This window comes from Pteropus medius, unplaced genomic scaffold (genome assembly GCF_902729225.1).
Source record: "Pteropus medius unplaced genomic scaffold, Ma_sr-lr_union100, whole genome shotgun sequence".
NCBI classification, from domain to species: Eukaryota; Metazoa; Chordata; class Mammalia; order Chiroptera; family Pteropodidae; genus Pteropus; species Pteropus medius.
The window spans coordinates 5939390-5957006 of record NW_024354875.1 but is presented as its reverse complement, the minus strand read 5'-3'; the positions used below and the strand labels follow the sequence as shown (position 1 = coordinate 5957006).

Here is a 17617-nt window from a genome sequence, read left to right as displayed (position 1 = left end):
TCTCATTGGCACCTTCACATCTTATCAAATATCAAGACCCAGCGCAAAAGTCTGGGGGACTTTTATGTCCCACCCATCTTCATTCCAACTACTTCCATGTAAAAAAATTGTTCCCCTTTTAATCGCAGCCACGTAAGATGCTTATATTTAGAGTTACTGGCTGTAAATTACTGGTCTCAGATTGGCTACTCCCCACCCTGAAGGAATTTTGTCTTTCTCAAGATTCTAAACTCTTTGAGCACTGGGATTATGCCTTTTTTATCTTTGCCTCTCACCCTTAACTCAATGTCTCACATACGCTAGTGATTTAATAAATGTTCAACTGAATCAAATTATATACCCTCTAAAGCAAGTGGATAATATTGTTGGGATGTTTTCAACAGTATCTTTTTAAAAAGGATTCTTAAACATTGTTTGAAATAGTTAATTTAAATATGTAGTTGCATTTATTGTTTTTTTACAATGTACATTACATTAATGTAGAACTATATGCAAAATTTCATTAAAATCCACCCCCAAATTTGCTTTCTGTGTCCTTATTTTCAATCTATGTAATATTATGATTTTTTAGAGTTAACTTATGTAATATTTTACTTATTTAATGAGGGGAACTCTATTTCCTTCACCAGAATTGTTGCTAAGTTATTTCCAGTAGAAAGATTCTTTTTATTAGTAAAAAATAACCCTGGGTTGCATTCTAGAAGGAGGTTTTCTGCAGAAACTAGTGAGTCGTTCTGTTCAAGTGTTTTTGTAAATAAACTCTCTAATGCATTAATGCATTAAAAAAAATGTTGGGACTAGCTCACAAAAAGTTCAGCATTCCTTACCACATTTACCAAAGGTCTAGAGATTATATACCTTATAGAAGAGCTGATCATAGATAATTGGGTCCATCTTAGAGAAGTAAAGTTTAATTTAAATTTTCATTGAAAATTATGCTTTATCAATGGAATCTGATATTGATTAATCATAGCTTAATTTTTGTCTGCATTTCATTTTGTTTCAGTCATATTATATCAACTTTATTTGATTTCTGAATAAGATTTTCTCTCCTCCATTTAGCTAACTGTTGCAATTCGATGAATCTTTTTACTCGATTACTGTACACTAGATCATTTAGGTCTAACCTCATTGTATGGTGTGTCTTGCATTCCCGAATCTTCTTTCATTGCTCCTTCTTCTTTAATATTTGGTGTAATGCTCAGAAAAGCTGGCCAGCCCATGGAGAACATGCCTTGAGAGGATCAAGCAAAATGCAAAATTATTATTTGAACCAAATCTTGCTTGAATTAGATAATGCCTTTCTTTATGACATTACAAGTGGTAGTATCATGAAGCTCGCACTAATGATTATTGCAATTTAATGAAGTTTACTTCATGTCAATGAGATGGTTAGATTATGACTGTTGATAAATATTTTCTGCCAGGCAGTTAATGTTCCCCTGTTTTAATTTTGTATTATTGTCAAGTGACACATTTTCTTTAAGAAGCTGGCATGGGATTATGGACAGAACACAGGATTTGTAGCTTGATGCGGGCCCTCTGTTCTTTGAGTCTATCTGCCTCATTTGTTAAACTGGAGACATTAATATCTATCTCAAAGGGTGGTTGAAAGGACTCAAAACATTAATATTTGAGAAAACATCTGGTATAGTCAGTACCTTATAAAGATGGCGCCCAATACTCACTAACTTTTACTCTTTTGCTATATCTATAAACTTTCTCATTTTTTTTTAGCTTTTGGCTACCAAGACTAAAAAAATGATCTGGCTCTATAGATATATAGGAAAACAATTGTTAATGGGTAACAATCCATAGAGGAGGGACTGCATCTGAATGGTCAGGAATATGAAGAATTATGAGTGCACTCTGATGTGACAGATCAGCCCTTGAACTTTGGCCCCTCCACAAATTAGCCATGAGCCCTGGGGCAGGTTGTTTAACTTCTTCTTTTTTTTTTTTTGGTAAACAGGAGGTGATAATAGCACTTAAATCACAGACTTGTTATTGTTAACTAATTCAGATATTGTCAGTGCAGAGCCTCGTGCAGTGCCTTATATGGAGCATGAGTTTTTTTAAGTTATAGCTAATGCTTTTGTGGGATATTTTTATTTTTAATAATCAGCTCATTGGTTATGTAACTAAATTATCACCTCCAAAACATTTTCAAAATTATAATGATTATTGCAATTTAATTCTTGCATTAATACATTTCACGTTCCCACTTCTTTATGCTAATATTCCTTCTATAATTAAACCTATATTAAAATACATGAGAACTGATTGTAACAGGAAAAGTTATAACACACATTATTATTATGATGATCATTATTACAGCTATAGTTTCTGGAGTTGCCTATATTACATGTATTTTTATGTACACATTCCAGTGAAGGGATAATTTACTCCTTTGACTAAGAAACATCTAACATTAAATAAAGCATACTGATGACTTCAAATACACGCTAATGGATATGAATATATGTTACTGCATCATAGATGATCGCCTTCCTTGAAATTTACTAAACAAGTACATTCTTTTCTCAATGGGTATATTATATTCTAATATTACTTCAGGTCTAAAGGTGGGTACTTAATTTTTTTGAATATTAAAGTTTCATGTAACATTTTGGGATATAAGTTTCCATAACTTCTTAAACTGAAATCTAATTTTATCTGGTTTCTTCAATTTTGTTTTCAGTCAGAATTGGAAATAGCTGTTATGAAACTGTATAGTATCTGATTATGATAAAAGACAAATGGGGAGGAAGGGCATGTTAAATAAAACAAGGATGATTTGGGGACTTGTATACAAAAATAAAGCTCAAGAGGAAGTGAGGAACTGAGGAAGAAGATCTCTGAATTTTAGTGTGGACATCAGCCATAATGCCTCATCTGGTCTCATCTCCAATGTCCCCAAAGAAAGGACCTCACTGTCCCACAGCTCACTTGGTCATTTGGTTCAAATGTCTTATTTGCAAAATCCACCGGGACCCTTAAAAATATGTATACGTATCTATATTTAAAAGAATAAGAGACCAATTATGTTTCCAAAAGATTGTAACTAAAGTCCATTTACCTTTGGTTTAGGTATTTTGATCTTAATATCTAAAGATTTGTTTCTGTTTTTCATACACTGAGTTTTTTTACTGCATTTGAAAGATAAATTATGAAATTGACTGCAGTTTATAATTTTGGATTTGAATAAACTTTTGCAAAAGAAAACACATTAAATGTGTTAACTCTATTGCCAAACTTTTTACAAAGAGTAATTCTCTAGTTATCATTACAAAATCTTTTTTATAACATTAAAGGTGAAATATTTTTCATGAAAGAAAATCAATACTGCAAATTATTATATTTTATAAGTTATCAGAATCAGTTTATGCTTTTAAAGAATGGAATATGCTGATTATAAGTAGTCTTGTATATACACTATATTTATGTCTCTATTTTTGCATCTCTTATTTTGAATAAACAGTTTTATTACATTTTAAAATTAAAATGGATTTCTCTTGCAGTTTTAAACAATTCATCAAATTCTGAATAAAATCTCAAAGATAACTTAGCGGGCAAATTGGTAACAAAATACTGCCATAACTCATAATAATATTGGATACGAAGCAGTTCTATTTTCGGAGAACTTTTCAGTAATCTAAACTTGATAAATTTTGAATTCGGATGAGATTTCTGAATGCTAGGAATTTTGTTTATTTTACAGAGGAATTCATGGAGGTCTGAGACAGTTTTCGCTTCTAGGAATACATTTAAGAGTTCCGTTGAAGTTTAAACAGCAACTGGGCTTCCTGTGCACTGGTCCATGGGGTAAAGGAGCTCAGTTAGACCACTCACTTCCTCCACTGGGAGTTGTTAGTAATGGGATGCTATCACAGGGATGGATATCCTCCAGGAGCAGGGATGGCGTGCAAATCTTTTCCATTTTCCAGTAACCTATGGTAGTGCAAGATGAGGTTAGAACATTGCTACAGGTTGGTGTTAATTCAAGCTACGTATAAATCGATATACAAAATGAACCATTCTCATTTTGAACTAAGAAGCCAACCAGTTAGCCTTGTTGTACGTAAGATAAACACAATAATGACATGAGAGTTAAAACTTAAAAGTACAACAAAATTAGAAATATCTGTGAAAATTAATGCTGCTTAATAAAACATAACGGAGATTAAGAAAATCTAAAAGTAACAGATGAATTTTAAGTCAGTTTTCAACAGGCCGATTTCTGGAAGTTTTTCCCCCTCACACGGTCATCTTACCCTTTCTTTTCAGGTATTCTGCGATGAGGGCTGCTATGTGGATGTAGCACATGGCAGCCTGCAATAAAGAAGAACACAGTCTCAGTGGAAGGCACGAGCTAAATTTTACTATTTATTTAATTAGGACTAATCTTCCAAAGTGAGTCCGTATTCCATGTCAGAATATGTGGAGGGACCCTTTTCAGGATGGAATGAAACATGAGAATCAGATTTCCAAAAATTTTACATTCAAGAATAAAACACATTTTTGGGCTTTTTTTTTTTTTTTGGGTTTGTTGTCTTTGATGTAGTTTTCAGGAGAGTGAATGAGCTAGTCTGAAAATTTTTCCCATGGAATCATCTTCCTTCTTTCATATCTAAGTCTCTCTCTCTCCACATATATTATATTCACATATAATATGTATATATTATATATATTTTCAATCCACAGTTCTCTTTTCTTGCTAGAACTACAAGCTATAGCATCTGGGTCTAAACTGAAAGATGCAATAAGCTACCTTCTTACCTTTTCCACTTCCGGTAATGACCCCCACTCAAATTTCTATTGCCTTTAAAATGGTCACCTCACAAGGTGGCACGATTAAATAGCATGGCCTAATGTAACATGGGTGCTCCGCTAACCAGATTACATGGGTGACACTTCGTTGTTCTCTGAAGTCTCCCATAAAACCTGAAACATGGCTGAACACACACTAGAACTTGACTTATTGAATAGTCCAAATGACTTCAGCTTTTCCCTTTGAAGATTTATGGAGGAATTTCTCCATTTTCAGGGCTGTCCAAGGGAAACAGAGTTTCTCATTTTTGTCCTCATCAAACAGACACCAGGCGAGGCTCTGTTTCCATTCCACAGTCCCTCACATGTGTTTAGAAGAGCTTCAGGTTTGGAGACTCTCCTAGACAAATCAATCTCTTCTCAAAGGGGGCGTATTTCTGAGATTAAGGCAGAACTGCCCCACGTGGTGTCCGGAAGCCACCAGCGTGCTATTAACTGCTGCATATAAATCCACCCAGGGTTTAAACTGACATAAAAAATGTTAGCTATTGATTTATGACCTTCACATAGTGGAGATTCTTCACTGCTATGACTCTCGGAGTGTCAATTTTTCCATCGCCAGTTCTGACTAGCTGTAAATGAGGATCAACCTGATGTAAACTTATGGTGGTGGCAAGCTTCCCCACCCAACTCCCATGGCAGGGGACAAGTCTGACAACACAGAACATTAATTTATATAACTCTTAATTCACAGACACCTTTACAACGATTCTCCTTGGCCTCAGGGTTTTAGCATTTAGTTCTGCATTATGAAGCCTACAATTGCAATTTTCCCTACAGATTCTGGCCTCTTTTGATTTCATTTATGTGGAGTCAGGCAGCCTTGATTCCCACGTGCAAATTTAATGCCCATAATATATAATTAGGTCACATCTAGATTAACGGTAGCTTTTTATATTCATGCTATAAATGAAAATCCAATTGTCCTGACACAAGGAACAATGCAATGGCGAATGACAGCTTTTGCTAAGCACCTCGGACAAGTCTCCATTTCTTGCGTGAATCTTGGCCATGCTTTCCAGCCAAGTCCTCCGTAGCTCAGGGGTGCTCGCATAGGAGTTTGCCAGGCTATACTGGAGGTCCACCAGCATCTCGGGGTCCTTCTCATGCTCCTTCATCTGAGCCGTGGCCATCAGAACAGTCCTTATACGTTTAGTCAGATCTTTCACCTCTGCTGGGAAATTGCTGTTCTTTGGAAAAGAGAGAGCCTGGGTCATTATCTGTTTAGAATTCATATGTTAGGCTGCTAATTATAGCTTGGCATCACAGTTTGGTGCATCCTATATGCCGTTCATAAATGTGTATGTTCTTTATCTATGCATTCTATGTATTGTGATTGTGATTATACACATTTAAAAGTAAGACTTGTAATAGAATCCTTTCTTTCATCCTCTAGCCCACCTTGTTCCAGTAATAGCATCCTGATTGTCCTTTGAGAGGCTCTCCTCTCTGGCTCTAGTTCATGTGATTTGAATGGGTCTACTTCATTCCCAGGCACCAGGGGTGGCACATGATACTGGCCTGGCCAATCATATTCTTTGATCCCTCAGTGATTGGTTTAGGGATGGGTAAATGACACAAAGTTGAAGTAAAAGATTCAGTTCTGGGACTTTAATTGGCACTATAGAATAAGGTGCTTTTTTCACTCATAGAATACTCCTAGTGTCCTTAGAATTTTTGAGAGAGTCAGCTCATGGGGAAGCCTGTACGTGAGATAAACAAAGAGTAAAGCTGAACTGAGATGGGTAAAAATAGAGGCAGTAAGTGGAGAGAATCTGAAAACATTTTGATCACTGGGTTTAGTCATACTAAAGAAGTCAGGCTCTACACTTAGACTTTTCAGTATACTGACTAAAGGAGAAGTCTTTATAAAGTTCTAAAAGAAAGATAAGATAAATTTGGCCAAGAACGAGATTATGAAAGAATCACTACATTTCTGGATATTTGTGGCCAGTTTTCTTGTTACACACCATTCAACTACACATCTTGGAAATTCCACGACAGGTTGCACGCTGAAAGTATGAGTTGATTATCAGTTCAAAGAAGCAAACTCAGTGTAAATACACAAAGTCTTTAGAAACATGATGTTGAATTATTTGCATTGATTCAGATACCTCACAAAAAATCAAATTTAGTTCATTCTTAATTTTTCAAAAAAGCCCACAAAGCATTTCTTACTTTCATTTGCTTGTCTCCATTAGCAAAATTATTGGTAATTGCAAGGGAATGTTGAAACCGAGAGCCTCCAATCCCAGCATCGGCTATTAACTGGCTTACAGCCTTGATGAGCTGGAAGAGAAAAGAAAAATGAAACTTCAATAATAAGTAGCTCAGAAACAGGAGTTTTAAAGAAATCCATTGGCTTGGGTGAATGTATCATTAATTTCTCTCCATCGGCCCAATGAATGACATCTTTATGTATTAAATCTTTAGAAGGCCATGTAATCTAGGGCTTTTCTTATAGTCTTAAATACTTAAGAAAGGTTGCAGAAATCTTAGGATACCTCGAAAAAAGAAATTTATGCATTTAGAATCTGGTGGGATTTGGCGTCTTAGAGAAAGTGATGGTTTCTTGAGCTGTGTGTTCTGTATAATTCTATTCCCTGGCAGAAGAAAAAATATGGATGGAGCTATGGGCTTCACTGATTTCTGCCCAGCTGCCCTCTTCCTATGAATCTGAACTGAGTGTGAGGGGCATCTTTAAAGAACACTCCGGCAGTGGCATTGAGAACTGGTTGTCCTGGGGACAGCAGTCTTTTGTCAGTGTTGACACAGAGGAGTGGTTTTAACGACGGCATGAATGAAAATTGGCAGCACTTACCTGTAGGTGGGATCGGACAATTGACTTCTGCTTATTAAATTCAAAATTCTTCCTCATGAAAAAGTATAGAAGTGCCGATGCTTCTGTCTGGGTTGACCGTGACCTGTGGTTACAGCATTTTAGGACTTCGTAACAGAATGATCCACACAGGTCAGCAGGCCCTTGAAAGAACGCTGCGGGAAACTGTGGAAACGGAGGCGCCGAAGTGAGCAACATTCCTTTATTTGGCTCTGTTCATTCTCATATTTTAAAATTCCTTAGAACGAAACCCTTCTTTTTTCTTTTTCTTTAAACCAAGTTTTTTTTTCCTTCCATTTGCAAGTGGAGGAGGATGTAATTTTATTTGTTAAGGTCTATGTTAGTATTTTTTTTTTCTGGAAATAAACGTTTTCTATATTATGAGTATCCTTTGCATCAGTAACTGATGACAGCCCAAAAGAATGGAGTGAGAGCTTCCAAAGGTTTTCTATTCACCCAACGTTGTAAAAACCGGAGTTACTCAAGGGTGACAGCTCTATCTACTTTAATGTGGAACCACTGAATGGATATCACAGTTCATGTGCATTTTACCTAAATGTCTGCCACAAATACTGAGAACCCAAAAAACTGACAGTCGAATGCTAATTTTATTCCATTTTTATATCCAAGTCGATGGGCTGTCAAGACTGTGAACTTATTTTGAGACCATGAATCAAATAGTTTAATAAAACCCATTAAATAGTTTAATAAAAGTAAATAAAGCAAAATAGAAGAAAATAAACCTTCTGTCCTCCATACCAAAAGTTGTAAGTGCATTTATTAGCATCCTTCACAGAGCTTTTGCTGGAACCTGAAGCACCCTTACCTTGCATACAAACAGTCTCAGGGAAGCAAACACATGCTTCAGTGCTGTGGCTGACTGGTTGACTTGGAAGAAGAGCATGTAGGTATCAAAGACCCTTTTCATCAATGAATTTTGACATTCAGATTGTTGGAGTTGCCTCTGGAAATTTAACACAGAAGTTATTTAGGATGAGTGAAAGGATACTCGTATTCTTTCAAAAGATATTCATCGTGAACTTATACTGTGGTAAGCACAATTCTGGGTACTGGAAATAAAGTGCTGAAAGAAAAGATAAGGTTTATGTTCCCAGTAAAACCTACAAAGCAGTGATTGAAAAAAGTACTAAGTAAAAAAAAAATAGGGTAGAATGATATGATATGATAAAAAGTAATTGCTTTGAGGGTAGGATTACTTTACATAGGGTAGTTAGTTAAGACTTCTCCAAAGGATGAATTGACATGTGAGCTAAAGGAGTATGACATGGACAGATCTGGGAGGATTATCCAAGGAGGGAGAAAGAGCTGGTACCAGGGAGTTCATGGTTGAAAAAAAAAAAAAAAGAGCAGAGTAGCCTGAGCATGGTGGGTGGGGCGGGGGCAGGAGAGAGGTAGGAGATGAGGTCACAGACAGGCAGGGCCTCATAGGCATTGGGAAAGCCTGTGAGATGCATGCGATTTGAGTGACATTTCCATTACGCAATAAAGAATTAAAATATGGTCTTTGCTTTTTCTACCACAGTGCTTTCTTGGTTTACTCATTGTGTTTGGTGTAGACTTTATTCAACAGATTCGGCTTTTCCTAGTTTGAACTTTAACATCTGTAAGCTCATTAGGTTGAGCTAATGTTTTTAATAGCTTTATCGAGGTGTAATTGAAATACAGTTTCTACACTTCGCATTTTATACAATATTATATAAATAGAACCATATAGTATATGCTCTTTTTGTTTGGCTGCCTTCACTGAGCATGACTGAGCAGTATCCTATTATATAGATATAACACCATTTTAAAGAATCCATTAACCTGTTTATATAATTTGGGTTGTTTCCAGCATTTAATTATTAAAAAAATAGCTACTGTAAATATTTTCATGCAAAGCTTTGAGTACACAAATGCTTTTATTTCTCCTGGGTAAATAAATGGTGGGTCACATGATTGATGTATGTCTAACTTTTTACACTGACATACTGTTTTCCAATGTGTTTTTACCATTTTGCATTCCAACCATGAGTAAAAGAGAGTTCCAGCTTCTCCATATCTTTGCGAAAACTTGGAATGGTCAGTCTTCTTAAATTTAGCCATTCTAATAGTATGTAGTGGTATTACTTCAAGAAAGATATCCAGATGGCAAATAATCACATGAAAAGACACTCAACATTATTAGTCTATTGGATCTAGCTCTATAAAAGATCTAGCTCTTTTCATTCTCAAATTCCCTTTGAGAATGAAAAAGTGGAGTCACATTCTCACTCAGTCCAGCTTGCCTGACAGTGAAGTAGGAGATTTTAGGAAGAAAGCGTGTCTATTACTTGACAACAGTGAAATATACATGTGCATATATCAATCTAGCATTAGTTAATTTCTGATAAAATCTGAATCTCACCTTTACCATGTTTCCCACTCACACTTAGGTTGATTTATGTTATTGATTTTATGAAATATTTCAAAAAACGTTCTCTTGACTTCACATGACTTTTCTACCTTGCATTTTACCATGTTGCGGATGTCAGGTTCATACTCACATGGTGAATCTGAGTGAAGAGGGACAGCAGGTCTAGAATAGTAAGGCAAACCTCTGTAGCTACATTGGCCTCTGTGTCCACATGGTGCACGATGTCTATTTCATTGGAGTTGCCTAAAAATACAAAGTGGAGCATGCATAAACATCTAAGGCAACTCTTCGTACCCTGTAAAGGACTTTCTTCTATTACAACATTTTCAGTGTTTACTGGTGTTTCGATAAATAATTTATGAAATTAAAGTGCTTTTGTTTTGTTCAACTTCTTTATTGGCTGAATCAAAAACGCTAGACAGAGTCTTTAGTGGATGCTAAAGATTAAATGTCTGAGTCATCCAAATTCATTTGTTGGTGTGAATCCCAATGTGATGGTATTCGGACTTGGGGTTTTTGAGAGGTAATTAGGTCTTGAGAGTGAAACCCTCATCAATGCAGTTAGTGCCTTTATATGAAGAGATGCCAGAAAAGCCATCTCTTTCTCTCTCTCTCTCTCTCCACCATGTGAGGACGCAGCAAGAATGCAGACATCTGCTGTCCAGAAAGTGGGTCCTCGCCTGACATCAAATCTGTTGGCACCTTGATCTTAGACCTCTCAGCCTTTAGAACTGTGGGAAATAAATGTCGTTTAAGTTGCCCAGTCTATGGTGTCTTGTTGTAGCACCTTGAACTAAGACAGTGCGTGCGCCCTTTTTGCATGTCAGCTGTAGAGATTTCAAAAACCTGAGTGGTTGATTTCTACTATTTCTTACATTTTTTCCATTGTCTTAGCCATTGATTCATGTTTCTTCCATAATCAGTCTGGGTCAAGTTTTAGGTTCCCAGGCTAATAGACCAAATGTACAATCTCAGTGGGAAGTTTGTATTAACGTCCTCAAAAAGCCACCAAATGTATTTACAGGATAAGGCATATACCTTTAAATGGCAAACTGTGGCCGTGTGTCCATTTACATGATACAAGACCCTGGCTCCTGTTCTTTCCTCATTCACAGCTGGAATGTGGGCATCACTGGATTTAAGATCTCACGCTTACTACTTCTAGGACATAGACAACTTTCTCCTCTTCCCACAGAGCAGGCAGTAAAAATATGGTTGAGGGAGACCACATAACCCTCATGATACCAAAAGCCATTATTTTTCCCAGAGGAGCTACACTAAACGTATTATATTGAGAGTTTGCTTTTCCCCTTTCTTCCTCATAAGGACACTGCATATTCAAACCACTTCCTGGTGGTTCTTTTCCCTAAGAAAAACTCTCCAGGCTACGGCAAGCCTGAAAAGCAGTGTTCTCAGTGGCATGACAGTATTCTCTATATTTCTGAAATATTATAATGCATTCCATGTTCTATACACATTTAGAGAAAAACTGATAACCATCTGTTCCTATTCTTTCCGGTTTACTTACTGGTCATGGTATTGTCTAGCATCTGTAAGAGTTTGGGGTTAGAGAGTGCATTTTTGCCTCGAATTATAGGTAAAGTTTGTGATCTGTGCTGCTTATGTCCTTCGTGACCAGAAGTGGTGTTCATCCTGAAAATAAAAAAGAAAAATGGTTAAAGTAATAGGGATATGATATCCAAATGTTCATTCAAATATTCCAGATTGAGTTAAATATTGAACAGTTTTCCGTAATGAGACTTTTTATTAAAAATATTAATTGTAGGTGACATGATAAAAGGGACTTTTAGAAGTACTCTTTTTTTTAGAAGCACTTTTGATGAAATTTTATTTAAGCCAAAAAAGGGTTCAGAAAGAAAAGAGATCATGAAAGATTATAGAATAGTCGATACTGAATTTAAACCTGCACAATGATATTAATTCGTATTTAATGAATTGGAGGATTCATGGATGCTAAGTTGGCTACCGGTTGATCAGAAAGGCACAGTGGTAGACATTAAAACAGTATTATACACTATAGCTCAATTGCATAAAATTATTTTTAAGAGGCAAAATGTAAAAAAAAGTAAACTCTGGTCAGAAACAACTCTTCTAATTGTATTTGTTTCATCATCCATTTGTGTCATGTCCGCGGGGGCCAACATGAGATCCTCATGAGGGAGAGCTGAAGCCCCTCCATGCAGCCCCCTTTCCCAGGGCAATGGCAGTGCCTGCAATGGCTCTCATTCAGTGCTTCCTTGGCACTCCCAATTGGGAGACGAGCCAGCGTTACTGTGGTCGTGGGAATACGTCCCACTCCTGACATTCATTTAAACTATCATTTAGCCAAGGGAAACAGAACATTTCTTCGAGGACAGTAGACAATAGGAGGTACCCTGAAGAGTCAAGGTTAAATCAGAGGCCATACTTTTCCCTTTGTCACACTCCTCAAGGCCTATTTCGTTCTGGCTAAATCAAAAACTCTGGATGGATCGAGGCCCAGGAGATCTGGCTTTGGCTTTGAGTGGCCAGGAAAGTCTGGATGGTTCCTGAAGCTACAAGAATAATTGGTTCTGAGATGTAGGGCTTGTACCTTTGGGACTGGATTATTTGTAGGTTTTGAGTCTACTTCAGTCTGGAACCCCTGGAGGACAAGCCCTGGTTTCTAGGAGGAAGGGGCAGAAATGGCCAAGACCTGTTCAGAAGGTTCAGGAAGGAGCCTGAAATCTAACCCACCAAACATTTACAAAACTTCAATGACCTCGGGTGGGTCACTGCTGTTATTAAACAGGGAAAGTAATTATTTATAGTCTTCTATAGCCATTTGCAAAACATGCTCATTTCATTTTTCCATTTACTTTCTCACAAAGGGGCAATTTCAAGGGGTCCCCACAGACAGAAGGAGGCAAAAATTGTTCTATTATTTATTGGCCGTACACCACTTTCATATTTCTTTCTAAAATCTTCTAAACTATAGCCATTTTATATTAAATATATTATAATACCTCCGGGAAGAACAAATCAAACTGGAGAAAATTTTAGCAAAGAATTCTTATGTTCTAGACCCAGAGGAGCTTTAAAGTAGGGTTTTGGGGCTAATGTTTCCCATAGAATAGGTTAATGAATGATGACTCCAGGTCTTATATGCTAGTCAATTCAGTTTAATGACTGGGAAATCTAAAATGAGCTTATGGGGCCACCCATGCTTCCTCATTGCCTTTGACCCTTGAAAAAACAATTTCAGCTCTAAGAACACTGCTCAAGCACTGCAATTACTGAAAATAATGGGGATATATAACCCCATATTCTACTGGGAGATTGGTTAACATTAAAAGAGGCATTTATTGGAATTGTGTCTTTTAAGGTTCAATTAAATTAAGATAGTCATTAGCTCTCATTCTGTGCAAGGCATTGTGCTCCTCTAGGTGAGTGTAAGCCATAATCTTTGTATAATCTTTGCCTCTTAGGTCTTTACAAGCCAGTGGTGCAGATACTGAAATACCTAAGAAGTTTCTTCAGAGAAACTTGAAATCTCCATTTGGTTAGAAATATATACATACATATATATGTGTGTGCATGTGAGTGTGTGCACATGCATGCATATTCATACTGCACAGACACATACATGTAAACATAACATAAATTTAAATATCAAGCAAATGTGACATTACCATTGTGTCAAGAGACCCGATGTTTGGCAAGAAGGATTGGATCCTTTGAGAGTTCCGTTGTTCTGGGTGGACTGCACAAATTTAAATGCAGCAGCAATTTTTCTGCAAGAAAAAAATGAAGTTTTAATCTTAGCTCAGTATTTGTAATTTACATGTTAATAAAAATGAAAATGGTCAAATTCAAATGCTATGAAAAATAAAATTATAGTTTTGTCTGGAAATAGACAAATTGGGGGTTTAGTGAAGGTGCTAGGGGCTTTTTTGTCTCATGAGAAAAGAATGACGGCACCAAGTTATTCCAGATTAATTTTTTTAATTTATTGAAAGTATTTTCTTAAATAGGTATCTTCAAGTTCTATTCATATAAAAGTAGACAAATCTGTTCAGAAGCTACTTGCAATGTGATTTCCTTTTAGAACTGTGTGTTTTGTGCTTTTCTTCCCATTTGGTTTTATACTGTGTGATGGGGCAACTGTCAAACTCCTGTGTCCAATGTGAGGCCAACCTTATTTGCATTTTAAGATTTCTAACATATATGTTAAATCTAACCCGATACATTAATTATGTCACAATTCTTTTTAAAAGACCAGACTAACCTATTGAAACTTAAAAATTATTACCTTATTATATTGCGTTTTCCTAGGTATCTGAAATTTTGAAGACAAACACTAGAAAGGAAAAAAGGTCATATTCTCATTATTCATGCCCTTTTATTTATACAAACTGGTCATCTAAGTATATTAAAAGAAAAACTATTAAATTTTCTTTAAATATTTTATTCATTATTATTGATAGATAATTCACCATATGTGTTCTTAGAATGAAGTATGGTATAATAAAGTCTTTAGAAAGTTCCAGAAAGAAAGTGTTAACTAATCAACTCTACAACTCACTCCAAGATGCTGAAGAAGTCAGACACTTCCGGACTAGGTGCTCTTTGCCAGTAGGCAATCAGAGTCTCTGAAAGGAAACACCATGTACCATGAGACTCTTTGAAATTCAAAATATTTTTTTAAATATAATTATAAAGAGTTCTCTTTACCCTCTGAAATTGTCTTCATAATTTGAAGAAAGCACATAAGAAGGCTCCTGGTTTCTGCTTGATCTAACTTGTCAAATCGAAGCGTTGAGCCTATCAAAGACAAGGGTCTTGGGATCTAGGAATCAAAGAACCAATAAGGATTGAGTAGGAGTAAGAGAAATGGGACTCTTCATATGCTGAGCACGTCTGGGAGGGAAGTCCTACCTTTTCACAGTTGTCAGTTTTCTCACTGCTCTTCTCATTGGTACTTGGATTGGAGTCCAGACTTGCTAAGGATGCTCTGGAATCAGCATGGTTTACTGTAGAAATAGCTATTGATGAAAATGCTGCAAACATAAGCCACAGCACACAGATGATAATGAGATGTATGGGCACAGACAAAAAAAAAACTAAAATGATACACCAAAAAGATGTTGACCATTGAGGTAGCAGCAGTGCTGTGAAAGGTTGACAAAATAAAGTCTCGGATTGGTATTAAAGATTTGCAACATTTTAAGTATCTTTACAACAGCCATGCCAGCATTAAGGATTTAGAAAGATTTAGACCATTATAAATGAAAATAAAGTAAAGCTTATTCTTTGATTTTTTAAAAAGCTTTTTGAAGAACTTTTTGTTTTAAAAGTGCTTTAATAAAAGTTCACAAGGATATTTTCGGGAAAGAAGCTTTCAATTTTTGGCAGTTTATAAGAAATCAAGATGACATTTCCAAAATAGTTCTTGAAAATAGTCTTTGAAGTTGAAGGGCTATTATATCTTAAAAGGCAGTATGCAATGAAAGCTTAAAGATTGTTTCCAGAATGAAGCAATTTGATAACATCTGAGTAGATTACTCCTTGAGCCAAGTAAAAATGAACGCTAAATAGAAGTCTCTGGATGGCATTCCAACAAATGTGTAAGAAGACTCTTTAGCTTTATAAATGTGATGTGCTTTGCCATATAGATTATATGTAATGGGTTATGAAGTGGGTGAAAAGCACAATAATATACAACGTAAACATGGATGAGTGTTAAACAGAAGTGTCCGCGGAAGTTCTCAAGTACCTGCTATGGAATTTAAAACATCTTTGGAAAATGATGTGTCCACAGAGTTTGCATGTTTCATAGCTGACTGGCTGTGAAATCCTCCGTTGGTGCTGAGGTCATCTCTAGACCCCTGTATTCAAAGTAGAAGAGATTAATGAGAAGCATCATATTTTCACATTCTCAACCCACGCATGCCTTCTTCACTACCCTTTCAATGAGATGATATTTGATTTGATCTTTTATACTCCAGCAAAAATCTTCTGCCAGAGTAGGCAGCGAAAATGAATATTATCAAAACCATACTCTTAGTCACAAGTTGATTTCTTACATGATTTGAATATTTTTTACACTGTGGTGGAAACTATCTTTTAGATATAGAATAAATGGCTGGAATTGTTATTGATATATTTATGGATTACATTATAGATTATACATCATTATTATCGTGGGTTATCATATATATTACTAAAAACTAGATTTTAAATACTTATGTGTCAGTCTCTATGATAAGTGTTTTCTATAACAATTTAATCTTCATAGGAATCCTGTGATGAAGGTATTTTATCCCATTTTATAAATAAGGAAATAGAGGCTTAAAGAGGTTGAATAATTTATTTAAGGTTACACAGATAGTATCTGATACTGTTGGATTTTGAACAAGGTCTCCACCCTGCCCCACTCAAAAAAAAAATTCCAAAAGCAAAGCATCTAACTTCTAGAAGGTAATCTCCCTCTCTCTCTCTCTCATTCTCTCTCTCTCTCTCTCTCTCTCTCTCTTTCTCTCTCTCTCTCTCTCTCTCTCTCTCTGGAGAGAGATCTGGAGAGAGAGAGAAAGAGAAAGAGAGAGAGATCTATATATATAGTTACTGAATTCAGCAGTGTGTTAATTCATCTGGGATTTGAACACAGGCAACAGATCCCAAGAGGGTTGTTGGACAGTCACTATGATGGCTCAGTGGAGGAAAGATGACAAACAGGCCACTCCTGGGCTGTGACTATAAATAAGGCACTAGGCTATATTACAACCAGGTGGTCTTAAAGTTGATAGAAAGGTGGTGGGCAAAGTTATACACGAAGGATGGGAACATGAGTGCCACAGAGCAGCCTTGTAAAAACTGGAGAGGACTGTAAGACAATGCAGAGAACAGAGGAAAATGAAAACGAAACGCTGAAGAGACAGTGTAGGTGGAAGGCTTTAGTAACCAACCTGGAACAAATGACACAGATATGAATGTCTCAAAAATATCTAGCAAAAAGTGTTATTTAATCTTTAGTTGCTGACAGTTGAAGGGAAGTGGTTATCTAGGGCAAAAAATATATATGTAAACTCTTGACTCAAATAGACATCTGAAATATTGTGCAAACTTACCTGGTTTGATGTATTGATAGTGAAAGGATATAGATCCTTCAGGTAAATCCTGGGCATGTTGTCCAGAAGCATGCCATAGAGGGGCATGTATAAGCTTGCTATCTGGGCCTGCTTTCTCTAGGTGAAAAGGTAGCCAAAATGAGTGATTCACAGAAAAATCAATACTCATTGGTTTGATTATGCATTTAATGCAGTGAGCCATTAAATGGTGTTTAGGCAAGGCAGAAAGGGAGATCACTTACTGGTTCCCTGTATCGATCATCAAACGAATGCTTAGCCATTAGATTTTTCAGGACAGCTAAAGCTAAGTGCCTGATATCTTGGTCTTCCTGCAGAGCAAAGCCAACTTCTCGGAGCAGAATCCCGATTAAGAAGTGCTTGCGGCAAAATTCATTTGTGACCGAATATTCAGGCATATCTTTATGA

The 17617-nt window shown here is 36.3% G+C and overlaps 1 protein-coding gene across 1 annotated transcript in view; it reads right to left on the bottom strand.

Annotated features, from left to right (window-relative positions):
- The window catches only part of DOCK10 (dedicator of cytokinesis 10), a 225511-nt gene that overhangs the window by 19116 nt on the left and 188778 nt on the right, over positions 1–17617 (bottom strand). Inside the window, 17 exon segments of the mRNA XM_039855668.1 lie at positions 1128–1234; positions 3853–3951; positions 4275–4332; positions 5805–6020; positions 7009–7119; positions 7652–7834; positions 8496–8633; positions 10216–10328; positions 11614–11738; positions 13757–13858; positions 14377–14424; positions 14650–14716; positions 14799–14913; positions 15003–15124; positions 15841–15952; positions 17192–17308; positions 17434–17609. Of these exon segments, the coding sequence (XP_039711602.1) occupies positions 1128–1234; positions 3853–3951; positions 4275–4332; positions 5805–6020; positions 7009–7119; positions 7652–7834; positions 8496–8633; positions 10216–10328; positions 11614–11738; positions 13757–13858; positions 14377–14424; positions 14650–14716; positions 14799–14913; positions 15003–15124; positions 15841–15952; positions 17192–17308; positions 17434–17609 (2009 nt within the window).